Below are 27,455 nucleotides of genomic sequence, written 5' to 3' on the forward strand. Positions count from 1 at the left end.
TAAAATATCTCTCTTGATCCTTAATAATATTCCTAATTCCAAAGTTTACTTTGTCTGATATTACTATAGCCACTCCCAATTTCTTTTTATTAATGGCAGCATGCATATATCCTTTCCCATCCTTTTACCTTTAACCTATTTGTGATTTTATATTTAAATTAGGATTCTTGTGGACATCATATAGTTGGGTCTTGTTTTTGTTTTTTTTTCTTAAAGCCCACCTGATAATCTCTGGTTTTCAATTATACTGTTTAAGCAATTTATATTTAATACAATTATTGATATATATAGTTTGTTACCTTTCTTTTAACAAGATTAAACAATTAGGAAAATTCTTTTCTATTTAATCCACGTTTAGCATTTCCATACTATCGTTAGTCCTTTTGCAACATTTTTCTTCCACATGAAGAACTTCAACATCTCCTTCTTTTTAATGAGTTATTTCTTTGTTGTAGAGAGGTGGTAAGGGGCAGAGGGGGAGGGAGAGGGACAAACAGACTTGGCCCTGGTCACTGAGCCCCATGTGGGGCTCTATCTGAGGACCCTGAGATCATGACCTGAGACGAAACCAAGAGTTGGACACTTAACTGACTGCACGACTCAGGTGCTCCAAGAACTTCAACCTTTCTTGCAGCACAGGCTTGCTGATGAATCCTCTCAACAATTTTTGTCTAAAAAAAAATCTTTAGTTCATTTCCATTTTTAATAAATATTTTGCTGAGTGTAGAATTCTAGGTTGACAGTTTTTTCCTTCAGTACTTTAGAAATGTCACTCCTTTGTCTTCTAGCTTATGTCATGTCTTTCTTTCTTTCTTTTTTTTTTTAGATTTTATTTGTTTGAGAGAGAGAGAGCGCAAGCGAGCGAGTGCACACAAACAGGAGGGCCAGAGGGAGAGGTTGAAGCAGACTCCCCACTGAGCAGGGAGCCTGACTTGGGCTCAATCCCTGGACCGTGGGGATCATGACCTGAGCTGAAGGCAGACACTTACCTGACTGAGCCACCCAGGTGTCCCTAGCTTGCATCACTTCTAATGGGAACTCTGTAGTCATTCTTTCCTTTGTTCCTCTTTACATAATGACTTTGGGTGCGGCTTTAAACATATTCTTTTATCACTGTGTCTCACGAATTTGATTATGATGTGCTTTGGTGTCATTTTCTGTTGGGTTTATGAGCTTTTTGGATCTGTGTATTTTCTAGTTTTCATCAAATTTGGAAAAATTTTGGCCATTGCTTCTTGAAACATCTACCCCAACCCCTGCCACCAACCCCTGCCACCAACCCCTGCCCTGCAACCAATGATTTCCTGGGGCTCCAATTACAGATGTGCTAGACTACTTGATGTTGTTCCACTGGTCACTCATGCTACATTTTTTTTTTTCATTCCATGTCAGATACTGTGTTTTTCATCTAAAATGTCCTTTTGGTCTTGTTTTTTTCCCTTTCTTTCTTAATTATGTTTATATTTTCCTCTGCATTCCTGAGTATCTGGAGCGTATTTGTAATAGCTGGTTTGGAAGCTTTCCTAGTTCATAATCTCTGTCATTTCTAGGCTTATTCATATTGATTGACTTTTCCCCTGGTTATGGATTTTATTTTCTGCATGTCTAGTAATTCTGTTTGGATCTCAGGACACTGGATTTTTATGTTTTGGGTTGCTGGATTTTGTTCTGTTTCTTCAAAAGTGTTGGCCTTTTATCTGACAAGCAGTTAAGTTAGTGGAGATCAGTTTGATCCTTTTGAGGCTTGCTTCTCTGCTTTGTTAAGGTGAATCAAAGCAGTCTTCAGTCTGGAATAATTTAGCCCCAGTACTTGGGTGATTCCCTTCTGAAGACTTCATCCAATGAGTGATGCCCTGTGTGAACTCTAGGCATTTGCATGTCCCACTGCTTTATGTTGGTTCTTTACTCATTCTTGGGAATTTCAACCAAATATATGCAGATCGGGGTTCAGACAATGACTTGAAGGCTCTCTTCCGCAGATCTCTTGAGATCTCCCCCTGGACACCTTTTTCCTCTCTAGTATTCTTCCTCCACAAACATAGCTTCCTCAATCTGACAGTACATTTTCCTCAACTCAGTGAGATAACTGGACTCTGTTTAGGTTTTCTATACCTGTGCTGTTATCCTGGAAACTGCCTCCATGTAGTAATCCTGGGCTAGGGCTCACCTCATTTGTTTTCTTTCTCTTAGGAATCGTAGCCCTTTGTGGCGTGTTGTCCAATGTCTGAAAAATAGTTAAGTTTCATCTGTCTTGCCTGTTTTTCTAGTTGTTTATGCTGGGACAGCAGTTCCTATAGCATTTAGTCCTTCAGGCCAAAAGCAACAGTCCACTATACCTTTCCATCATTTTTGTGATTATTATTGGAAATGTATGCTTCCATATGATCTGCAAGCTCACTATCTCCTATTACAAAAACTCTGCTCCATTATTATTAGTGAAACATGGAATTTATATATTACCTTTTGAAAAGTGACACTTGCACTGATTGTACAAAAGCAATACCAAGTTTGCTGACACATTGGCAGGAATCAAAGCAGTGTCACTAAATTGCACAAGAAGGCTTATTTCTCATCTGCCTGCAGTCACACACACAAAAGCCAGTGTCATTTAAAAATGTTCTTAAAAAATTAATTTTTACTAACTCTTGACACATGAGTAGGCTTTTTTGTAACATTCTGTGTGATGGCACGGGAAGTACACAGAAGCACGTCTGCTATGGACTGAAGTATGATGGTTGGCTGCGGGAAAAGCGCTGGGTCATTGCTTGAATTGCAAGGTGAACTAGCTCTTGTTTTTATGGGGTACCACTTTTACTTAAAAGAATAATCAGTGGACAAGTATGGTTATTCAGATTTGGGTATTTGGCGGATGTTTTCTTGCAAATAAAGTGAGCCTGTCTCTTAGAGAAAACAACTGACTATATTTGTTGCTAGTGATAAAATATGAGCTTTCAGGGAAAATTAGCATTTTACGATTAGTCAATTGCGTCTGCCACCATGAGCTTAATAGCTTCCCAATAATTAAAAGGCTTTTCTGATGAGATTCAGGGGGTGATATTAATGGATGTGATTTTTAAAACGTTGTGTAATAAAGTGTATCAACATTTGGAAGGTTCACGTGAATCAATGAACTAATATTTTCCAAATGACCAATGCCTGATGTTACAACATTATGCGCAAGTAAAAGAGCCCTTCAAAGTTCAAGATAGGCCAATGGATTTCAATGTAATGGAGAATGAAAAGTTTTTCAATCGGTAGGACACCTGGGTGGTTCAGTCAGTTAAGCGTCTGACTCTTGATTTTGGCCCAGGTCATGATCTCAGAGTCATGAGATTGAGCTCCATGCTGAGTGAGGAGCCTGCTTAAGATTTTCTCTCTTCCCGAACCATGAGAGACTATGGACTCTGGGAATCAAACTGAGGGTTTCAGAGGAGAGGGGGATAGGGAGATGGGTGAGCCGGCTGATGGGTAGTAAGGAGGGCACGGATTGCATGGAGCACTGGGTTTTATATGCAAACAATGAATCATGGAACACTACATCAAAAACTAATGATTTACTGTATGATGACTAACATAACATAATACAAAAATTATTTTAAAAAAACAGGAAAACTATCTGAAACTTAAAGAAAAGATTTTTCTCTCTCCCTTTCCCTCTGTCCCTCCCCGCCCCGTGTTTGCACACTCATGCTCCCCAGCTCTTGCTCTCCCTCTCTCTCTCTGAAAAAAAATAATAAATTTTTCAAAAGTTTATCCACATGGTTTTGGATTACAGCTAACTTTTAGGAAACTACCAGTTGTCATGTTCGGGTGTAGTATCAAAGAAGAATGTTCGCAATTATCTGATAAAGATACTCTTCCCTGGGGCTTGACTGGTGGCAACTCTTAATCTGGGGCTCCTGGGTTCAAGCTCCGTGTTGGGCGTAGAGCTTACTTAAAAAATAAAGATTCTCTTCTCTTTTCCAAGTACATATCTATGTGAGGCTAGACTTTCTTCTTGTAGTTCAGATAAAATAACATAACAGAGATTGAATGCAGAAGCAGATATGAAAATCTGGATTTTTTTTTAAACTTAGGTGTGACACTAAAGAGGCTTATGATAATGTGAAAGAATGTCACTCTTCTTCCTAATTTTTTTGAAAAAATTTTTTTACCAAATATTTATATGGATATATATAATATTTGTTATTTTCAAATGAAATAATAACTTGACATTTTTTCCTGTTTTAATTTCTAGGATGGTAAGTATTGATAGTTCTAACCTATATAAACAAAGCCTTTCTGAAAAATTCTAGAATTTTTAAGAATAGACAGAGGTTCTGAGCCAGAAAGTTTGAATTATCTGTTTTTTTAAAGATTGCATGCAGTGAAAACGTCAGGATCTGATGCTTTTTAAATGGGAGAATTTATAATCACCTTTTCTTTCTTTCCACTATAATTGCTTATTTCAGTTTTATACTTTTAGTTGAGCGATTTTGGTAAGTTTTTGTTAGGAAATCATATCTTTAAGGTTTTTTAATTTATTGCCATTGTGTTGCAGGCAGTATTTCTGACATTTCCTTTAATGTTTTTTGTACCCTAGGTTTTTCTCCTTTCTTATTCCTAATCTTGGATTTTTTTTCTCCTGAGCCCCACTCTTTATTTCCTTCAGTGCCCATATCCCATTAATAAAACAGTACAAAAGCTTTGGGATGAAGGGAATACAAGGGGAGACCATAGCAGACAAGCACTGTCCAGGAAGAAGGCAAGGGGTCTGATGGGTGTGTGGGGTGTTCCTCTCGTTTGATCCCTATGAAAGTTCCAGACAAAGAGACGTCAGTGGGGATTGCCAGCTGGTCTCTCAGCCTAGGCTTCACAGGGCCATCGTTTGTAGATCCACCAGGATCCAAGCCTTTCTTCTCAAATTTTAGTGTCCTTAACTTTAATATTGCTTGTGTTACCAGATTTGGATGAGGCTCTGGAGTAACTGGATAACCCTAGTCACAGAAACGGCTGATGTGAAAGCTAGAATGCCAATTTAATACTTTCCTAACAAATGAAGCTGAATACCTGTGTTTGTGGATGGATGCATTGTTTTCTTTTGCTTGCAAGTGTTTCTGGTTTCCTAGAGACTGCTCCTGGAGATGCATCTGTAAGGGAATGAGGAAGGCAGGGTTTGGCAGAGGGAGTTGCAACTCTGATGTCCTGGGACCCCATGGAGAGCTCTGCAGTGAGAATGGCCCTTTGAGATGCTCTAAGTTGAGTCAGTGAGCTGGGCCTTGGAATCCCCACATCAGTCAGTAGTTGGTTATGGACACCGCCCGGGAGAGCCTGTAACCACAGCCAAGGCAGGTCCCTGCAGCCTGGGGCTTTGCCCAGTGAGGGATGCCACTGTGTGCCCCCTGTCCCCAGCAGATGGGGGATGGGTGCCTGGGCCCTAGAGAGAGGTCCTAGGCAGAACACCACAGCATTCACTACAAACGCATTGGTTGTAAGATACATCCTGAATTCAGAAACATTAAATGGGAAGAACGTACACCTTAAAATATGGATAGAACTAGGTTGTAAAGATTTAGTAGTGTTTTTTGGTATAGAGATGCAAGTTGGACTTCAGGATGAATCCAAGCAGAGAATGGGAAATCCAGAGGGTATCAGGAATTATTCTCCATTGTCTGTCATTTATGATTTTTTAAAAAAATCTATTTTACTCTTCCTTCTTGACATTCCAACTTTCTTTGCTGAAGAGTTTAGCAAAGCCCACATGGGAGGTGGATGATGGCCAACACTGTGCTGGTGAGTATATAAGTTGGCTTTCTGGTGGAAAAGAAGTGTGCATATATAGTCATGTAATTTTTGCTGATATAAAGGATATGGAGGACACAATTTTAGGCAATAATGAACTCTACAATATTTTTTGCTCTAAGTTCCATATAGCCAGTTGATTCTCACAGAATGCTTTAATGGATTTTTGCAGAACTCTTGTGTCCCCAGCTAACCTGTGGTTATAAAGGATGAATGAGTCTAGCTCTGCCATGAAAGCTGGTTAATATTTTTGCCTAAATTAATAAGGCAGAAGTGAAGCAACAACGATGCATGTTAGAACTTCATTTGTTTGTCACATGAGATGACTTCTTTATTGAATCAGGTAATAGTTCTCGAATCCTGGGAGAATAGCTCCTCAAGTCTTTTTCCTTTTCACCTAGGTGACAGCTGCAGACACAACACTTTAAAATTTAATTTGTATCAATTCTTTTGGACAGGAGAGAGATTTTGCTCGCCAGAGGATCTTTGGCAATGTCTGGAGACATTTTTGCTGGTCACAACTATAGAAGGAGGGTGTTACTGGCATCTAATAGATAAATAGATGTCAAACATCCCTCTTCCCCAAAAGAATTATCTGGTTCAAGGTTGAGAAATTCTGATCACTATCAGTAACATTTTCTCCATAACTCTTTTTTTTCTTTTAAAGATTTTATTTATTTTTTTGACAGACAGAGATCACAAGTGGGCAGAGAGGCAGGCAGAGAGAGAGAGAGGAGGAGGAAGCAGTCTCCCCTCTGAGCAGAGAGCCCAAGGTGAGACTCGATCCCAGGACTCTGAGATCATGACCTGAGCCAAAGGCAGAGGCTTTAACCCACTGAGCCACCCAGGCACCCCCTCTCCATAACTCTTTAAAGTTTAGATAGTCAACAAAATAATAAATCAAGTCCAGATTTATAGCAGTTGCCAATTTCAGTGGTGTAAATGTTCCCACTATGGCTGATTGAATCTACCAATATGACATCTTCAAGTGTGGAGTCGTTGAAAAATGTGCGGAGCACGTTACATGGAATTTCCACCGCAAAGAGGCAATAGTTATAACTAACTCCAAGATTAGAAATTCTAAATTAACATGTAGTAACATAATTGTACGTAATGAGTTCTGTGTATTTATTGCCTGTATTTATAATGTACTTATGTAAATAAACATTTAACTTTTAATAATGGCTGTGCTTCACAGCTGGCTCATAAAATTCTTAGAGTTAGCATTTCGCTCTTGGAGGTCAGTATAGACCAGCCTGGCTCCAGCTTGCCACTGAAATGGCTATCTTCCACCCTTGAATTCACATTTTGTATTTCCTGCATCTTAGAAAGATCGACCCAATTCCAATGCCAGTTTCCTAGGGAATGGACTCTGGTTGGCCCAGAGTGGGTCAGGTACCCGCCCATGGTGTAGCTATGTGAATATAGCTGGATCCAAAGGGAGACTGTCCCCTCCCATTAGGAAATTTCTGGAAGCTTCCCTGTGCGTGGGAGGGCACCCTCAGAGGAGTCCATGACTGCTACAGACACATAGACACTTGCTTCCTCCTCCGCTCCTGTTTATCAAGACTCCATGCAGTCTGAGTTTCTGACTCATCCACTTTTTCCTCCCCAGAGAGATTTCAAAATAATGTATTAGATCAGTGGTTCTCAAAGTGTGGTCCTGGGATCAACAGCAGCTGCTTCACTTGGGAGTTTGTTCAAAAAGCAAATTATTGGGCAGGGCTTCAAACCTCCTGACTGAGATGTCCTGGGGATGGGGACCAGCAGTCTGGGTTTCAAAAGGTCCTCCAGGTTATTCTCAGGGAAGCTGAAGAATGAGAGCCACTATACTAGATTATCTAGTTTTAAAAAAGAAGTTACATCCTATTCTTTAGGACAGCAACAATACAAACCCAGTCATCCTGATTAAATTTGGTATTTCTTCCAGTCTTCAGAAATGACAATCTCCCTTTGGATGAATTACTTTAGCAGAGGAAAAATATCATCAGTCTTATATTGATTGATTTTTACTATTTCTTCTTTTAGAAAATGACTGGTCTTTTAGTTCTGTGAATGCTTTATTATAACCTCATCTATGCTATTAAATCATAGTTATCTTACATAATTTGACTTTTCAGGATCAATTTCTTGATTCCCAAGCCAGCTGGTAGTATCCCCAAGAGTGGAGACAACGTTTTGTATTTGGTTTAGGTCACAGAACCTAATGTAGTACAGAGCTCACAGAAGACACCTAAATATTGGTTGAATAATTATAAAGATTTACACAAATATTTTTTTGTCCAATCCCTTGCTTTCTTTTATTGGCATTATTTAAAGTTTATCACACCTTATTTCTAAAGTAGTTACACTGGAAAAATTTATAAAGAATTTCAATAATTAAAACAGAAAATTGCTGCTCTCTGGGTATTTTCTCCAAATTACGGGACTTTTATCAAGTTATGTGCGAGGAAGAAAAGGAGAATCACCGGTGGTTACTATGGACAGATAAGCTGATATTTTATGTTTCCTTCCAATCATTTTTTCTAAGTTTATACGCTTTTCTAACCAAAAAGAAACCATATGCTAGATTTCTAGTTTCATTAGTTTACTTTTTCAGTAAGCACTATATCATGAGCATTTTCATATAATTGTATATTTTTCCGAAACATGGTTTTTAATGTTCTAGATTATTCTGTTCTATGTATGAACTGTAAGTTATTTAACCATTCCTCCATTTAGGATATTTGGGTTGCTAACAAAATTTGACTTTTAAATAACTACTGTGATGCAATGGGATGCAGTTTTCTTAAAGGTCTTATTTATTTATTTAGAGTGCACAAGCGGGGGTGGGAGGGTCGGGGAAGGGACAGAGGGCTAATGAGAAAGAGAATCTGAAATTGACTTCCCGCTGAGTCTGGGGGGCGGGGTTAATCTCCTGACGTAGAGATCTTGACCAGAGCATAAATCAAGAGCGGGTTGCTCAACGGACCAAGCCACCAGGTGGCTCCAGGATGCATAGTTTGGAAATGAACACATTGTGCCTTAGAGTCAGGATGGGCTGGTTCTCTCCTGGTCGTCTTTTTTCCCTTCTGTATTGAAAAGCTTACTCATCAGTTCGCTTGTTCAAGTACACATCTCTCTGTTCCATTTCAAGCCTTTGTCAAGATTTAATGCATATGTTTGCATAAACATCGAAATCAGCAAGAGCCTGAAATTTAAAAGGAGCCTGTTTTGGGTAGCTAGTTTTTTCTCTGTCTTGCACTTACTGCCTCCCATTGGCCAGCTGTTCCTTTGCTGGAAACCTCCCATCACTGTTACTATCATCCTTGTCAATCCTTCATTCAGGTTTCTGTGTAATAATCTCTCATCCCTAAAACAGGAAAATGTTAATAAATTATTTGCTTAGGGAATTATAAGTGACTTAGAAGACTGTTAGCCATATAAAAGTGTTACCATGTTTATTAGTTCAAGGACCTTTTCTTTGTGAAATATTTTGAGCTTTCCTAAGCCTTAAAAATTAGCTTAGTATCAGAGAGTCAGTTAACTTCCTATGTTGATTTATTTCTGGTAAAAGTCAGCCATCTTTTGGATGAAATGTAACCAACACACACACGTGCACACGCACACACACACAGGTGTACAAAACTTTGTAAATCGATTGAACAGTTCTCTATCATCTTTTATTTTGTTAAATCATCTCAGTCAGTATCAACGGACTGAACTGAATGATAGATATTTCTTTCCTTTTTGAGTGGGAAAAACTAACCTGTCAAATATTGTTCAACTATGACTTATTTGGAATTTAAAAAACAGCTTCAATGGCATAGAACCAAAGATAAATGCTTTGTAAACAGTTCTTAAGGTTTTTTTTTCTATAAAGATTTTTATTTATTTGACAGACAGAGATCACAAGTAGGCAGAGAGGCAGGCAGAGAGAGGAGGAAGCAGGCTCCCCTCGGAGCAGAGAGCCCAATGTGGGGCTCCATCCCAGGACTCTGGGATCATGACCTGAGCCGAAGGCAGAGGCTTTAAACCACTGAGCCACCCAGGCGTCCCTTAAGGTCTTTTTAAAAATTAAAATCTTAGGGGTGCCTGGGTGGCTCAGTGGGTTAGGCCTCTGCCTTCAGCTTTGGGCATGATCTCAGGGTCCTGGGATCAAGCTCCTCATTAGGCTCTCTGCTTGGCAGGGAGCCTGCTTCCCCCTCCCTCTCTGCCTGTCTCTCCGCCGGCTTGTGATCTATCTCTCTCTGTCAAATGACTAAATAAAATCTTTAAAAAAAATTAAAATTAAATTCTTAAATATAATTTTTCTCCACAATTTAATTTTTCTTGGGTTGGACTCACACACACACACACACACATACACACTTTCTGATTACATCTCCAATCATGTCACTGAAAATCTTGATTGCTGAACACATGACCATAAAGATTATCTCAGTTAGCCTGGGGTAAAAGTTCAATTAGCACCAAGATATGTAAGCCCTTTAGAACTGAGAAATGAGAATTTACTTCTGAAGTGACTTAAATGGACGTAGTTGCTTAACTTTACAGGAAATTTAATGGGCTGGCAACGAACACTGCCCCTTTATTCTGTACTGAGCTAATAGTATTGTTCACGGTTTTCCCACTTTAGTGCATTCATTTTGACAAGCAGGTAACTTCAAGAACTCTGGTGTGAACTGGTTTAATGGGTGAGGATCTGGCCCTAATGAATATAATTGAAGTGTTCTATGAGGAGACTTTTTCTTCTGAACTAGCAGGTACAAGCAGATGCAATAACTTCTCATTAAAAATACAGTATGTTGACCTCCACCTGCTTCAAGAAGACTCCTGTTTCAGCCTACTTTCGATTGTTAGCTCTACTAACATCAACGACAGGCGCGCTGCCGGAGGGCGCCACCAGGAGGCGCAAGTCTACAGAGGCTTCGTCGACAACAGGGGCCTGGAGCACTCCCTCCCCTCCTCTCACTCACTTCGACTTCCGCCGGAAGCGGTTATTGTCAGTCGTTGTCGGGTACTTGGATTTGTTTGTGGGGGGTTCGCTGCGCCTTGTTGGGTGAGGCTTGGTCGGAGGAGCCCGAGAGGGAAGCTCGAGCGTAAACCCGGGCAACGAGATGGACGTTTTGAAGTCGGAGATCCTCCGGAAGCGGCAGCTGGTGGAGGACAGGAACCTGTTGGTGGTGAGGCTCCTTAGCTGTCGTGGGGCTTTGGCGTTCGAAGACGTGTGGGTGGGGGGCGCAGGGAGTGAGGGTGGGGTGAAGGGGTCTGGGCGGAGATGAGGCTTGGTGGGAGCTCCGCGGCTACCTGGAGCGGCCCCTTTAGACCCACCCTTTGACACCTCCCTGGGGAGTCTGAGGGAGGTGGGGAATTGCAGCAAACCCCCACATTTTGGCAAATTTCCCCCCGGCTGTCCTCTTTCCCTCGAAGTTTCCCTGTTTGCCCTTTACATCCACTCCCATCTGTCCGCATTCTGCGAACGTGCCCCGGTTCTGGTGGTTCACGTCTATGGTTTTACTGAGGGTTTGTGCCCGGCTGAAACAAGAGAATAAGGGCAGGGCCAGAATTATTTAAAATCTAGGACTCCGTCTTACTTTTGAAACCCGAGTTTTCATTACATCCTTCCAGCACATAACAAAAGTCTGTTGGCCAGCCCTTCGCTTGATAGGACGTCTAAAACTATTGTGGACAGTGGAGCAAAAGGAGAAGGGAGAGAATTGCGTGATTTAGAAACTTCCTTAACTAGATGTTCATGACTTTGTTGCATAACAATAACTGAGACCAGCGGTTTTCAAAGCCTTAGGCCTCCGGAGCCCTTTACACTATTACAAGTTAGGATCACAAAGGGCTTTGGTTGGGGTATTTATAGATATTTGCCGCATTAGAAGTTAAAGCTGAGAAGTTTTTCTTATTGAAGTTTAGATGACGTACAAAACTGTATTAGTTGCAGGTGCTTAACATAGTGGTTGACAATTACAGACGTTAGGAAGTGCTGACCACATTGCAGTTTAGTATCTGTCACCAACAAAGGTATTAAAATGTTATTGAGTATATTCCCAGTGCTGTACTTTTCATCAGCGTGACTTAATTTTATAATGGGAAGTTTGTATCTTTTAGTCCTCCTCACCTGTTTTGCTAGAGCCCCACCCCATCACCTTTTCTCTGTATTTTTTAGTTTTTTTTCTTTAGATTCTATATATAAGTGATACCATATGGTTTTTCTTTCTCTGATTTACTTCACTAGGGAAATGCCCTCTAGCTCCATCTGTATTGTCCCAAATGGCAAGATTTCATTTTTTTATATGCAACTACATAATTTTATGTAGAATTGACGATTTATAGTCCTTTCTGCGTTAAAGTGTCCATCAGTAGTTTTCAAATTTTTCACTGGCCACAGTCACTTTAAGAAATTTTTATATTTTTCTCTGATATATATGTGGAAAAATTTTCATGAAACAGTTACCTTAACTACATGTGATTCAGTCATATGTTTTAATCTCTTCTGTTTGATTTAAAAATGCTGGTTGGGGATCACTGAATTGTTTTCATTACCTGTACCAGCTACATTATCTGTAGCTGGAAAACACCTGTTGTATCTTGTTCTTCTGGAAGAGCTGCCTCAACTTGGTCATTTCAAGTGATGTCGCAGCTTTTTATTGTTAGTCCAAGAGTTGAAATCGTAAGTACTTACTGCGAGTGCCTCATTGTTAAATTGGAGAATCTCCTATAATAGCCTCCTGTCACCTGTCCTAAATTATCTGCCTGGTGTAACTCCTCAGGTAAGTGTAGTCTTGGCGTTGCTCTCATACCAGTGCTTTGGGGCTAACACAGAGCATCATTGTGTGGAAAATGCAGGGTGCTTAAGGGACAATAGAGCATAAGTAGCAGTTTTTGTTGTAGTGATGAGGATGGGCTTTGGATAGAATTTTTAGCTTTGTTTTTTCCCCCAGTATTTATTGAATGTTTTGTATATTTCTATATATGCTACACTGTGCCACAGAAGATTAAAAAAAAATCATGCTCAATCCTTTAAGGAGTATGCATTCAGTTTCACAGAAAATAGGGAAGCCAACAGGCATGATACTCCTCACCTTTTTTTCCTGTTAAAACAAGATGAGGTATCAGTTAAAGTCAAACTTTCCACCTGTGCACTGGATCTGAGCTCATCCTAGCACCACCAGGAACCTGAAATGTCACGTATCTTATTTCTTCCTTTGCCTTCCGTCTATTGGCTTACCCCCACCAGCCCTGGAACATACTGTGATGTCTCTTCCGTCTTTAACAAGGTGTTTTGGTTTTTTTTTCTTTTCTTCTTCTTCTTTTTTTTTTTTTTTTTTTTTTACAATCAGCCTTTTTTTTTTTTTTTAAAGATTTTATTTATTTATTTGATACACAGAGATCACAAGTAGGCAGAGAGGCAGGCAGAGAGGGGGAAGCAGGCTCCCTTCTTAGCAGAGAGCCCAATGTGGGACTTGATCCCAGGACCCTGAGATCATGACCTGAGCCGAGGGGAGAGGCTTAACCCACTGAGCCACCCAGGTGCCCAGCAATCAGGCTTCTTAAAATAAGTTTTAATTTCTACACACTCCTTAACATGATGCACAAAGGTTGCTGCCCCCACAACAGTACTGAATCTGTTCTAATCAGGGACAGCAGTGACCTCCATGTTTTCCAGCTGACCTTGACAATACTTGACTCTTAACCAGTCTTTTTGCTACAGGTGCTCCTCCACCTCTCCTCCTTTATTATAGTACTAAAGGGATCTTGGACTTAAAAATGTCAAGAGTTAGTAATTTCTATGCCGGTGAAAATCTGTGCCCATTACACCCTAGCACCACAGTTGTTCTGGCTATTTTGGACCTTTTCTCATTTTTTCAGTTCTTTGAACTTGCCCTTCTTACTCTTACTCATCCTTTTTTTTTTTTTTTTGTAATAGTCTTCTGTAATTTTCTTCAGCTCCTTCATGGTCAGTGAGTAGCCTTTGAAAGTATTTTTTTCTTCCTAGTGTAGCCAAAAAAACAATGTGATAAGGGCTTTGTTGTCCTGTTGATAGCATATTTTGATATCTGCGGAGTAGATTTTTTTTCTTCAACATTTTACTGTAAGAATTTTTAGTTGTGCAGAAAACTCAAAATTGTACAGTTAGAGGGGTGCCTGGGTGGCTCAGTCGGTTAAGCGTCTGTCTTAAGCTCAGGCCATGACCTCGAGGTTCTGGGATCTAGCTGTGGGTCAGGCTCCCTGCTCAACAGAGTATCTGCTTCTCCCTCTCCTTTGCCCCTTGCCACTGCTTGTGACTTCTCTCTCTCCCTCTCTCTCTCAAATAAATAAAATTTAAAAAAAAAGAATTTAAAAAATTGTACAGTTAGAAACTCACATGTGTACTATCTAGATTCTGTAGTTAAACCTGCATTAATATTTTGCTCTATTTGCGTTATGTACCTGTCCAAGGGGAAGGCTCCATAGCTCAGGTGTTAGAACACTGGTCTTGTATCGTGTACCTGTCCATCTGTCTATTTATCACTTCATGTAACAATGCGGAAACTACTTGAGAGTGGTTACAGCAGTCAGAACTTTTTAGGATGGTGATAGGCTACTTTAGTAGCTTCTTCACGGTTTGATGAAGGGGTACTCACAAGGTAAGTATTGCAGCTCTCACAGATTAACAATAAAAAGCCGGGACACCACTTGAAATGACCAAAGATGAGGGAGTTCTTCGGGAGCTATACAGACAGGTGTTACTCCGCTACATATGGGGTAATGAAAACAATTTAACGACCTTAATATATTTCAAGTTAGGTTACAGACATTGGCACACTTTACCCCTAAACAATTTGGTGTGCATATCATTAACAAGAGTTCAGTGTTTTAAATAAACACCTCTTTTTATGTGTATGCACAATTTTATATATTAAACAAATTTTAAATTTTGAAATTAAACATTTTTTATTTTATATATGAAGAAATACACAGATCAGTGAATTTTGACAAATGCATATGCCTGTGTAGTCCCATCTGTATCAAAATAGAGAATATTACCTCACTCCATCTTCCAGTCATTCCCTTTGCCTACCACCCCCAGAAGCCACCACTGTTCATATCTCTTTGCACCAGTGGTTAGTTTTGCCTGCTCTAGAACCTCACAGGACTGGAATCGTACTGTGCACTCTTCTGTGTTCCACTGTGTTTCATCATAATGATTTGAGTTTTATCCATATTGGACAGATCAGTTCCTTTTTTTGCTGAGTAGTATTCCATTGCATGAATAGATCTGGTTTGGGAATCCGTTCTTCTGATGTTGGGCTCCTGGGCTGTTTCCAGGGTTTGGCTCTGAAGATGAAAGCTGCTGTGGAACTTGCTGTATAAGTCTGCTGTTTTCATTTCTCTGAGGAAAATGCTGGGGAATGAAATTGCTAGGTCACAGAGTACATATATGTTTTTATAAAAAGCCACCACATGTTTTTCTAGTGTATTTGGACCATGTTACATATCTACCAGCAAGTAGGGTTCAGAGGTCCTCCATTCCCACGAACAGTTTGTGTTGTCAGTCTTTTTAATTTCAGCCATTTGGAGGATGTGTAAAATTTTGGTTTTAATTTGCGTCTGCCTGATAATGATGATAGTGCTGTGTGTGTGTGTTTAGCTCTTTTGTGAAGTGTTAAAATTGCTTGCGTATTTTTAAATTGGGTTGGGTTTTTTTCCCTTCTTGTGTTGAAGGAATTCTTCATAGATCATTGATGCCAGGCTTTAAATACCTCAGAGATGTTTTGTGAACATTTTCTTCCAGACTATGGGTCTTCTATTCCATTCCTTTCCTTTCTCTTCTCTTCCTCTCCCCCGCCTCTGCTTTTCCCTTTCGTTTCCCCCTCCCCTCCCTTTCCTTTACTTTCCTTTAAGGATTTATTTGCTTGAGAAGGAAGGGAGAGGCAGGGAAAGGCAGAGGGAGAGGGAGAGAAGCAGACTCCACTAAGTGGGGAGCCCGACACGGGGCTTGATCTTACCACCCTGAGATCATGACCTGCGCCAAAGTCAAGAGTCTGACACTTAACTGACTGAGCCACCCAGGCACCCCTCTATTCATTTTCTCAGTTATGTTTTTTGAAGAGCAAAAGCTTTGAATTTTGATAAGGCCGTTTTACTGATTTGTAATGGTTATTGTTCTGTGTGTCCTGTCTGGGAGTATGAGAGCACAACTAGCTGGAAAAAAGTTTGGCCGTTCTTAAAAGCTAAACATACCCCTACTGTATATGATCTAGTCCCTCTGTTCCTAGGTGTTAATTCAGGAGACTAAGGTATTCTCTCACATTCTAAAAGCTTTTTTTTTTTTTTTAATAAACAGAATTCTAAACAATTTTGAATCAGTTTTTTTATATGATGTGAGGTAGCGGTGTGGTTTATTGCATTCCATGTGGGTATCTAGTGGTTCCAGCACCATTTACTGAAAATAATTTTCCCTTTGGATGGTTTTGGTGTCTTGAAAAATCAAATAATTGTTTAAGTGTGACTCCATTCTGGGTGCTCACTTCTATTCTCGTAAGCTCTTTGTTGATCTTTATGCCAATGCCACACCGTCTTTTGATTCCTGTCGCATTATGGTGAGTCTCAAGGTCAGGCGAGGTCCATACCACCACCACTACTAATTCTCCTTCCTTCCTTCTCTTTCCTTCCTTACTTCTCTTCCCCTTTCTCTTCCTTTTTATTCTCTTGCTGTGATATTTTAAGCAATTTTATTGAGGTGTGATTGACATACAGTAAACTACACATATTTAAAATGTACAGTCAGGTGCATTCGACATAAGTGTTTACCTGTGAAACTTTCACCACAGTGAAGAGCATGAACATGTCCATCGCACCCCAGAGTTTCCTTTTCCCTTTTGTAATCCCACTTTCCTGCCCCTTCCTGCTCCCCGCACTTGCTCTGTCCACAGGCAACCACTGATCTGCTTTTACTTTCAATTAGTTAGCATTTTCTAGAGTTATCTGAGAAAGAAATTGTTGAGTATGGTTTGTTTTTTTTTTTTAAAGATTTTATTTATTTATTTGGCAGAGAGAGATCACAAGTAGGCAGAGAGAGAGAGAGGAAGAAGCAGGCTCCCTGCCGAGCAGAGAGCCGGATGTGGGACTCAATCCCAGGACCCTGAGATCATGACCTGAGCCAAAGGCAGAGGCTTAACCCACTGAACCACCTAGGCGCCCCTGTTGAGTATGTTTTCTATCTTGTCGGCCTCCTTTCATTCAGCCTAATAATCATGAGGTTGATTCATATGCTTGTATATATCAGTATTTCATTATTTTTGTTACTGAACAATATTCCACCCTTATATGGGGGCAACCCCAATTTGTTAATTAAACTATTGAAAGGCATGTAGGTTGTTTACAGTTTTTCGCTGTTACAATAGAGCTGCTATGAACATTCGTGGACAGGTTTTTATATGGATATATGCTTTCATTTCCCTTGACCAAATGCCAAGGAGTGAGATGGTTGGGTCATATAGTAGTTATGTTTAACTTTATTTTCTTTGAGAGTTTGTGTAAGATTCTTGCATACAGTTTTATATAATTGTATATGTTTTATAGCATATGTAATTACAAAATAGATTTCATTTGTGCAAAGTAAATTTTCATGTAGTTTTCTCCTTTGGATGATATCGGAGTAAAATACAGCCAACAGGATTCATTGGCACATAATAGCTCTTTCATTTTGAAAAGTATTTGTCTTTTTTTCCTTTGGTGAGGACTTTTAAGTTTATTCTCAATTTTCATTTTTCAGTTTTCAAATGTGTAACAGTAGTCACTGTGCTATACACTATATCTCGGTCAGTAATTATTTTATACCTGAAAGTTTGTACCTTTTGATCATCACCCATTCCCCCAATCCAACTCCTGCCTCTGGCAACCACTCACCGGTGTATCTATGAGCTTGGTTTGTTGTTAAAATTCCTTGTGTAAGTGAGATCGTACATTGTCTTTCTCACTTCTAACTTCACTTAGAGTAATGCCCTCAAGGTCTGTCATGTTGTTGTAAATGGAAAGATTTCATTTTTTATGGCTGAGTAATACTCCATTTTGTGTGTGTGTGTGTGTGTGTGTGTGTGTGTGTGTGTGAGAGAGAGAGAGAGAGAGAGAGAGATTTTTAAATTTTTTAATCCATTCGTTCAGTGATGGACAAGTTGTTTCCATGTCTTGGCTATTAAAAATAATGCTGTGATGAACATGAGGGTGTAGACATCTTTTCAAATTAGCATTTTTGTTTTCTTTGGATAAATACCCTGAAGTGTGCAGTTGCTGAACAATATGGTGCTTCTGTTTTAAGTTTTTGAGGAAACTCCACATCAGTTTTTGTAGTGGCTCCACCAGTTTACATTTCCACCAAGAGTGCACAAGGGTTCTCTTTTCTCCTCATCTTTGCCTATGCTTGTTATTTCCTGTCTTTTTGATAATAGCATTCTGATGGGCGTGAGGTTTGGTTTGCGTTTCCCTGATTAGTGTTGTTGATTGGCATCTTTTCATGTGTCTGTTGGCCATCTCTGCATCTTTGGAAAAATGTCTATTCAGGCCTTCTGCTTATTTTTAAATTAGATTATTTTTGTGCTATTTAGTTGAATGAGTTCTATATATATTTTGGATATTAACCCTGTATCAGGTATGTGATTTATAAATATCTTTTGTTCAGTAGATTGCCTTTTCATTTTGTTGGTTTGTTTGCTTAGCAGAAACTTTCTAGTTTCATTTATTTTTTTTCTTGTTGGCTTTGGTTTTGGAATCAGACCTAAAACTCCTTATTTTTTTTTTTAAGATTTTATTTATTCATTTGACAGACAGAGATCACAAGTAGGCAGAGAGGCAGGCAGAGAGAGAGGAGGAAGCAGGCTCACCACTGAGGAGAGAGCCCGATGCGGGGCTCGATCCCAGGACCCTGGGATCATGACCTGAGCCGAAGGCAGAGGCTTTAAACCACTGAGCCACCCAGGCGCCCCCTAAAACTCCTTATTAAGACAGATGTCAAAGAGCTAACTGCCTCTGGTTTAATGGTTTTGGGTCTTACATTCAAATCTTTAATCAATTTTGAGTTAACTTTTATGTATGGTTTACGATAGTAGTGTAGTTCAATTCTTTTGTATGTGGCAATCCAGCCCTGTTTTTTGAAGAGACTACGTTTTCCTTGTATATTTTTGGCTCCCTTGTTGTAAATTAATGGATTATATGGGCATGGGTTTATTTCTGGACTATTTTTTTTTTAACTGATTTATTTGAGAGAGAGAGAGCGAGCGAGTGAGCAGGCGGGGGAGAGGGAGAGAGACTCAAGCAGATCCACTGTTGAGTGCGGAGCCCCACCTGGGGCTTGCTCTCAGGACCCTGAGATCATGACCTGAGCTGAAATCAAGAGTTGGATGTTTGACTGACTGAGCCACCCAGGCACTCCTCTGGGCTCTCTTCTTTTGTTGGATTCATCTGTTTTTATGCCGCTACCTGTTTGAATTACTCTAACTTCATATTATAGTCAGAGATGAGGGAGTGTGATGATACCTCCAGCTTTGTTCTTTCTCAGAATTACTTTGGCTGTTGAGGTCTTTCATGGTTCCATATAAAACTTTGGATTGTTCGTTCTATTTTTGTAATAAATGCTGTTGTAATTTTGACAGGAATTGGGTTGAATTTGTAGAGTGCTTTGAGTAGTGTGGACATTTTCACAGTACAGGCATACCTTGGAGATACTGCAGTTTTGGCTCCAGACCACTGCGGTAAAGCAAATATTGCAATAAAGTAGGTGAGAGTTTTTTGGTTTCCCAATGCATATCAAAGTTAAGTTTACACTATATTAAGTGTGCAGTAGCCTCATGTCTATAAAAATACAACATAATTTACAAATATGGCTAAAATATTGCTAAAATATCCTAACCATCATCTGTGCTTCTAGTGAGTTGTAATCACTGATCAGATAACATAGCAAAAATAATAAAATAATAAAAGTGAAAAAGTTTGAAGTATTGCTGGAATTAACAGGGTAGGGCACAAAGTACACAAATGCTGTTGAAAAAATGGCGCTGATAGACTTGCTCAAGTCAGGGCTGCTACACATCTTTAGTTTGTAAAAGGCTTAATATCTGTGGAGCACAATAAAATAACATAAGCCTGTACTAATTCTTCCATTCCACGAGCACAGAATGTCTTTCCATTTATTTGTGTCTTCAGTTTCTTTCATCAGTGTCTTAGGGTTTTCAGCATATAGCTGTTTTATCTCCTTGGTTAAATTTATTTTTTGGTAGTTTATTCATTTTGATGCAATTGTAAATGGAATTGTTTTCTTAATTTCTGTATCTGATACTTTATTAGTGCATAGAAACAACAGATTTGTATGTTGATTTTTGTATCCTGAAGTTTTACTGAATTTATTTATTCTTACAGTTTTTTGATGGAGTTTTTAGGGCTTTCTGTATATGTCTTCTGCAAATAGTGACAGTTTTACCTTTTCATTTTGGATTTTTCTTGAGTATTTGCTGTGATGAGGACGTCGAATACTGTGTTGAATAAAAGTGATGAGAATCGATCCCGTTGTCTTGTTCCTGATCTTAGAGGAAAAGCTTTCAACTTTTCATTATTGAGTATGATGTTTTCTGTGGGCTTGTCCTATTTGGCCTTTATTATGTTAGTATGTTCCCTCTCTACCACTATTTTGAGAGGTTTTTGTTTTTGTTTTTGTTTTTAAATCATAAGTGGATGTTGAATTTTGTCAAGTGCTTTTTCTGCATCTATTGAGATGATAAGATTTTTTTCCCTTCCATTTTGTTAATGTGGTGTATCACATCGATTTGCGGGCATTGAATGATCCTTGCATCCTTAGAATAAATCCCACTTGGTTATGGTGTATGGTTCTCCTAATTCATTGTTGAATTTGACTTGTTAATATTTTGTTGAGGATTTTTGCGTCTATATTCATCAGGAATATTGGCCAGTAATTTTTCTTTCCTTGTAGGATCCTTATATGGTTTTAGAATTGGGGTGATGCTGGCCTAATAAAATGAATTTGGAAGTGTTCCCTCCTCTATTTTTTGGAAGCATTTGTGAAGGATTAGTGTCAATTCTTTGTCTGAATTAGTGTCAATTCAGTAAATCCATCTGGTCCTGAACTTTTGTTTTTTGAGAGGTCTTAGATTTCTGATTCACTCTCCTTGCTAGTAATCAGTCTGTTCAGATTTTGTATTTCTTGATGATTCAGTCTTGAAGGTGGTAGGTTTCTAGGAATTTATCCAAGGTTGTCCAGTTTGTTGGCATATGATTGTTCATGATAGTTTCTTTAAGATCTTTCGTATTTCTGTGATATGAATTGTAACGTCTTTCATTTATGATTTTATTTGAGCACTGTCTTTTTAGTTGATAAGTGTAGCTGAAGATTTGTTGATGTTTATCTTCTCAAAAAAACTGACTTAGTTTCATTGATCTCTTAGTGTTTCAGTCTCAATTTCATTTATCTGTGCTCTGATATTTGTTAATTCCTTCCCTCTGTGAACTTCAGGATTCATTTATTCTTTTCCTAATTCCTTGAGGTGTTAAGTTAGGTTGTTGGAGATTTTTCTTGTTTCCTGAGGTAAGCATGTATTGATATGAGCTTCCCTCTTAACAACTGCTTTTGCTGCATTCCATAAATTTTAGTAAGTTATACTTCCATTTTATTTGTTTGAAGGTGTTTTTTTATTTCTCCTTTGATTTCATTGATACTGCCTTTGTTCAGTAACATGTTGTTTAATCTCCACATATTTGTGAAATTTCCAGTTTGCTTCCTGTAATTGATGTCTGGTTTCATACCATTGTGGTTGGAAAAGATGGTTGATGTGATTTGATTCTTCTTTAAGACTTGCTTTGTGGCCTAATGCATGATCTGTTCTGGAGAATGTTCCATGTGCACTTGAGAAGAAGGTCTATTCTGCTTTTGGATGGAATGTTCTGTATGTATGTGTTATGTCCAGCTGGTTTTAAGGTATCATTTCCTTATTTTTTTAATCTGTCTGGATGATCTGTCCAATGATGTAGCATTGTATCTCTTCAGATTGTGTGTCCTCCCATTTGGTATATTACTTTAGGGATTTTAAGACTTATTTTCATATTTCAGGAAGGTGTTGACCCTGCTACATGGTTTGCGATCTCATGTATAGTGTCTTTTTTTTTTTTTTTTTTTTAAAGAATACATGCGAGAGAGCATGTGAGCTGGGGAGGGGCAGATGGAGAGAGTCTTACGCAGGCTCATCAGGAAGCCCCAGGTGGGGCTTGATTAACAGGACCCTGAGATCCTGGCTTGAACCTAAATCAAGAGTCTGATGCTTAACTGACTGAGCCACCCAGGCACCCATATAGTATCTTGCTTTGCATATTCAGGCTGTATATTTGTTGGCTTTCCAATGTGTTTTTGTAGAGTTCCTGGTGATGTTTGTATCTCATTTATATAAGCACTAAAAACCTTAACATGATTGAGGAAGGCTGATTTTAGATTATTGAAATGTTGACAGTCATGCTTGAAAGTTTTAAATTTTGCTTTTCCTTTGTTAGTGAAGGCAGACATTTTAGGTGATATGGTAGGTAGGTTTCTGTACTTTGGACCTATGAATCTCAGTTTTATAATCTAGAAAATACAACTTGGATAGAGTCCAAGAACAACATTTGTGAAGCAGCGTGTAGGAATTAGGTTCTGTCTTAAAAAGTAGAAGCACTTTTATATACATCCTTTGCGCATTGTTTTTTAAAATATGCCAGGGTGAAAGGGCCCATAGAAATGTTAGGTGCTTTAGGAGAGAATCCAAAGAAATATAAACCATCCATTCATATGCTGCCTTAAGATGTATACCAGCCACTTTTAGATTTTCATGTTTGTAGGTCTTTATTATGCATTCTGTAGTTCAACAAACTTTGACTTTAAATATTTTGAATATAGTTAGAAAGGAAAGTAAATTTGTAAAATGAATAAACAAGTTGTAAAACCTGACTGTGGCTGCATTCCTGGATAGCTCTATAACTTTGGGTAAGTTATCCAACCTGCTTGAGTTAACCTTTAAAGGTACTGCATCACTGATATTTAAGTTTTAATACTCTATAGTTTTAATTCTCTCGTAAGTGTGTCCCCAGCACTTTGTATTTCAAAGCGTGTTTTCAGTGTACTTTATAAAATAACGTTTTACAGTTAGAGAAGCTTTAGTTGCTTTTGCAAACTGCTCTTTTTTTCTAAATAGAAGGCATATAAAGAGTGGCATTTGAAACATGGTGGGTAACCTTTTGTGTCAGACATCTTTTGTTGTCATAAAATAAATGGTCTCATAGTACAAAGCAAAGTATTTTTATTTTTCTCATCCTAATTCCAAAATGAAAAGCTAAGTAATTAAAAATTTTATTGTTAATCATTCATTCAGAGGTGCCTGGGTGGCTCAGTTGGTTAAGCATCTGCCTCCACTCTGATCGTGATCTCTAGGTCCTGGGATTGAGCCCTGCATCAGGCTCCCTGCTCAGCGGGGAGATCTTGAGCTCTGGAATGCCCCTGGAAGGGATGGGCCTTAGGCAGGAGGAGGGTTTCCTTTTCTGTTCTGAAATGAAGAAAGTATTGGTACAGAGCCCCATAAGGATTGGTACTGGGAGGACTTCTCTTTCAGTGGCTTCCTTTTTCTCTGTAACAGAGTGGCTTAGTCATTTGCTGAGAATGAGGGGGGAAATGAAGGGGTAAGAGGTCCAAGAGAGTGGAGAATGTTACTGGTTATTGTAGAGAATAGGAGAGCAAACTGAATGGATAAATACACCAGGATCAGTGGACAGCATTGAGGCCCAAGTGGTTTCCTAATATGCTTAGCACACCGGGTGCCACCAGGGGAGGACCAGTGAAGGGATTCTACTAGGACCTTGGTTCTCACTTCTTGATTTCAGAACCCCTTTACATGTTTAGTTGATGGCTCCGGAGAGCTTTTGTTTATGTAGGATGTATTTATTGATAATTATGCGATTAGAAATTAAAACTGGGAAATTTAGGGGTGTCTGGGTGGCTCAGTTAGTTAAGTACCTGCCTCTTGATTTTGGCTCAGGTCAGGATCCCAGGGTATTGAGATCGAGCGTCATGTCAGGCTCCGTGCTGGACGTGGAGCTGGACGTGCTTGAGATTCTTTCTCTCTTCCCTCAGCCACTCCCCTTATTCATGCATGAGTGCACTCTCAAAAAAACAAAAAAAAATTAAAAATTAAAACTGGGAAATTTAAAAATACTTATATTCCATGTTGACTTCTATTTTATACTATAGTAAACCCATGTGTGTTAACATAGTGCTCTTATGAGAGCTATATTTTCCAGAACAAAAGAAATTAGCAAGAAGAATGACATTTTTTACAACTTTGCAAATCTTTTTAATCCCTGTCATGTTAGGAGACAGTTGGAGTCTCCTGTTTCTCCATTCAACCTGTTGCGATATGTTGTTTTTGTTCAAGTATATGAGGAAACTTCATTTTCACATAGCTAGGTAGTTGGAAAAGGTAGTATTTTAATAGCCTTTTCAGATAATTGTGGATATTCTTTTTTGATACTATACTGAAACTACACAAATGGTAAATTTTTAAAGATGAGAGTATGGATTCTGGCTGTTACCAATGAACTTTTTTTTTTAAAGATTTTATTTTTAAGTAATCTCTGTACCCAACATGGGTGTCAAACTTGACACACTTTGATCAAGAGTCATATTCTCCACTGGCTGAACCAGCCAGGTGCCCCATCAGTGAACTTTTTATATATTACAGTCTATTGATCTGTTATGCTCCAGATCTATTCTAATCTAGCCTGCTCATTAATCTTTTGCCTATGCATAATTTCGGAGCTTGTTTCCTTTGTATTGTCATAGTTTGCTGAGTTACATAGATCTTCTATGTGGTGATATGTTTCAATAGATGATGTAAAAATGGCATTCATTAACATCACCACTGATTCATCTGAAAAGATTTCAAGTATTGGGAAGCCATCAAGTTCATAGTGATGGCTGCAAGTTTGCCACCATTCTGATTTTTGCTTGAAAGATGGAATTTTATCATAGGCAAGAAATAGTATTGTCCTTTTAGTAACAGACTTGCTTTGTCCAGCTTTGAAAAACCGTCTGCCAAACAGGAGACAGCTATCCTCTTTATTATGTAGCAGAACTGCTTTATATGTTTGATTTCATCACACCAAATAGTAAAAGATGAAGAATACAGTGAACTCTGAGGCATAAATAAAGAACAGTACTTTATTTGTGCTGAGGTTCCAGTGGGTTTCAGCACCTCTGCTTTTGTACCATCAGTGGAAGTATCATCGCAAGGAAGGGAGGGGCGCATAACCTCTTAGTATTATGATAATATGTCTGACCTTGTACAACCTCTGAAAAGTTCTTAGGGACCCCCCAGAGGTCCATGAACAACATTTTGAGAATCGATGTTCTGGGCTAAGATTTTCTTAGGTATATTCCGTTGGAATTGGGGTGTGGTAGTAAAAGATGCTACCGCAGACTGGACTACAGACTCTGGCCTGAAGAGTCCTTTACTTTCTTTCTACATAGCTGCTCTTTCTGAGAGGATACCAATGTGTGCTTGTCAGCTTATTTATATGAAATGTGATGGGGTGCCTGGGTGGCTCAGTCGGTTAAGCGTCTGCCTTTGGCTCAGGTCATGATCCTGGGGTCTTGCTCTGTGGGAGTCTGCTTCTCCCTCTGCCCCTCCCCCGACTTGTGCATATTTCCCCTGCCCCCAACCCTCACTCCCTCTCAAATTTAAAAAAAAAAAAAAAGCTTTAAATGAAAATACAACAGCTATGTAGTCAAAAGAAATGGTTGATGCTGGGATAAGATATTGGCAGTGAAGAACTGTTGCTTGCAATACTGGATCAGTTCAAAGGATTTAAGGACCAGAGTTCTAGTTGTGCATGTTACTCATGAGACTCAGTAAGTTGTGAGAATGTCCCCTGCCCTTTCTAACTCTCAGGTCTCTCGTGTCTAAACTGGGATTAATATTATTTGCTTCCAACTTTCTCAGGTAGTTTTGATGTTGGGACGATGCCATCAGTTCCTTATTCCAGGGAATACCTTCAACTTGATATCTATAAAGCTGTGTTTAGCATGTGGTAGATGAATCAGTAAATGTTCATTGAGTTAATGGACTAAAACAAAGCTGTTTATTGTGAGAAATTTAAACATATACAAAAAGAGAATTATATAATGAACCTCTGTCTTTCCTTGTCTTAATGCTTTGTAGCTCTAGAAAATAAGAACATGTTCCTTTATAAACAAGATGTGATCATACCCAAAAAAATTACAGTTAGGTCCTTAATATCATTAAATACTCCTCTCACTCCAGTGTCTGCAATTGAATGAAAATATATACATACATGTTTTTTACAGCTGGTTTGTTCAAGTCCGATGCAGTCAATCCACTCATTGCATTTGTTTACTATGACTCTTCGTTTCTTTTAATCAAGAACAATTTCATGCAAACCCTTCCCCCCTTTTTATGCCACTAACTTGTTGGAGAAACTGGCTAGTTTGGTAAGTGTCCCAGTTTTTTATTGCTTCCCAGTGATGGTGTTTAGTTTATTTCTATTCCCTACATTTCTAATAAACTAGAGATGAGACCTACCATCAACAGATGAATGGATAAAGAAGATGTGATGTGTGTATATGTGTACACACACACAATGGAATATTACTCAGCCATCAGAAAGAATGAAATCTTGCCGTTTGCAGTGACATGGATGGAACTAGTGGGTATTATGCTAAGTGAAATAAGTCCGAGAAAGACAAATACCATACGATTTCACTCACGTGGAATTTCAGAAACAAAACAGGTGAACATAGGGGGCAGGAAGGAAAAATAAAAATGGAGGCAAACCATAAGAGACTCTTAGCTTATAGAGAACAAACCAAGGGTTGCTGAAGGATAGGTTAGTGGGGGGGAAGGAGTGATGGGCATTAAGGTGGGCACTTGATGTAATGAGCACTGTGTGTTATATGCAACTCAGAAATCACTGAATTCTGCCCCTGAAACTAGTAACACACTGTATGTTAACTAAATTGGATTTAAATAAAAATTAAAAAGAAAAAAAGACTTAAATGTGTGATTAGATTGACATGGAGCTTTTTGGCAAGAATACTTTGTAGATGTGCTATATACCTCCTACGTGTATAATATAGGAGACACTTAATGTTTTCCTGATGCCAGGCCTTCAGGTGTGGTGCCCTGAGCTGTTGATTGTTCACCATCAACTTCTGTTGTCATGATCTTAGCATCCATGATTATTGTCAGAGTGAATGAGCTTGGACACTGAGGTGCTAAATACATGTGTGGAGATATTACTGAGATACTGTTACAGATACTACTAATAAAGTAGGGCAGTAGCATTATTTGAGCTAAATCATTAGTGGAATAATATTCAAGATGGATAGCCATAGACAATGGTAACAACATCCAAATTAAGGACCGTAGGTTTAACAAGAGAATAATGTATGTAGTATAGAACTAATATTTTTTTCTTCTACGGATTTAGAGCTTGTCTCATAACATTGAATCCTATAAAACAAATAGCTTTAAATGATTTTGTTAATACTTTCGAACCATTTTATGTCTAGATTAAGAATTAATACAATTTTATGGCTTGATTAATACAAATATAATTAATTGATACAAAAAGATTACAAGTGACAAGAAGAACTTGGA

General features: G+C 38.8%; 1 protein-coding gene across 2 annotated transcripts in view; it reads left to right on the top strand.

Moving 5' to 3' along the window:
* Nucleotides 1–10,400: 10,400 nt before the first annotated feature.
* The window catches only part of PRPF18 (pre-mRNA processing factor 18), a 48,627-nt gene continuing 31,572 nt past the window's right edge, over nt 10,401–27,455 (top strand). Inside the window, exon 1 of one of the 2 annotated variants that reach the window (XM_080810513.1) lies at nt 10,401–10,946. In XM_080810513.1, the coding sequence (XP_080666639.1) occupies nt 10,881–10,946 (66 nt within the window). In that variant the 5' untranslated portion in view covers nt 10,401–10,880. The remainder of the gene's footprint in view (nt 10,947–27,455) is intronic. The other variant, XM_080810512.1, reaches the window with a different exon arrangement.

Source organism: Martes martes (assembly GCF_963455335.1).
Source record: "Martes martes genome assembly, chromosome: 8".
Lineage (NCBI taxonomy): Eukaryota > Metazoa > Chordata > Mammalia > Carnivora > Mustelidae > Martes > Martes martes.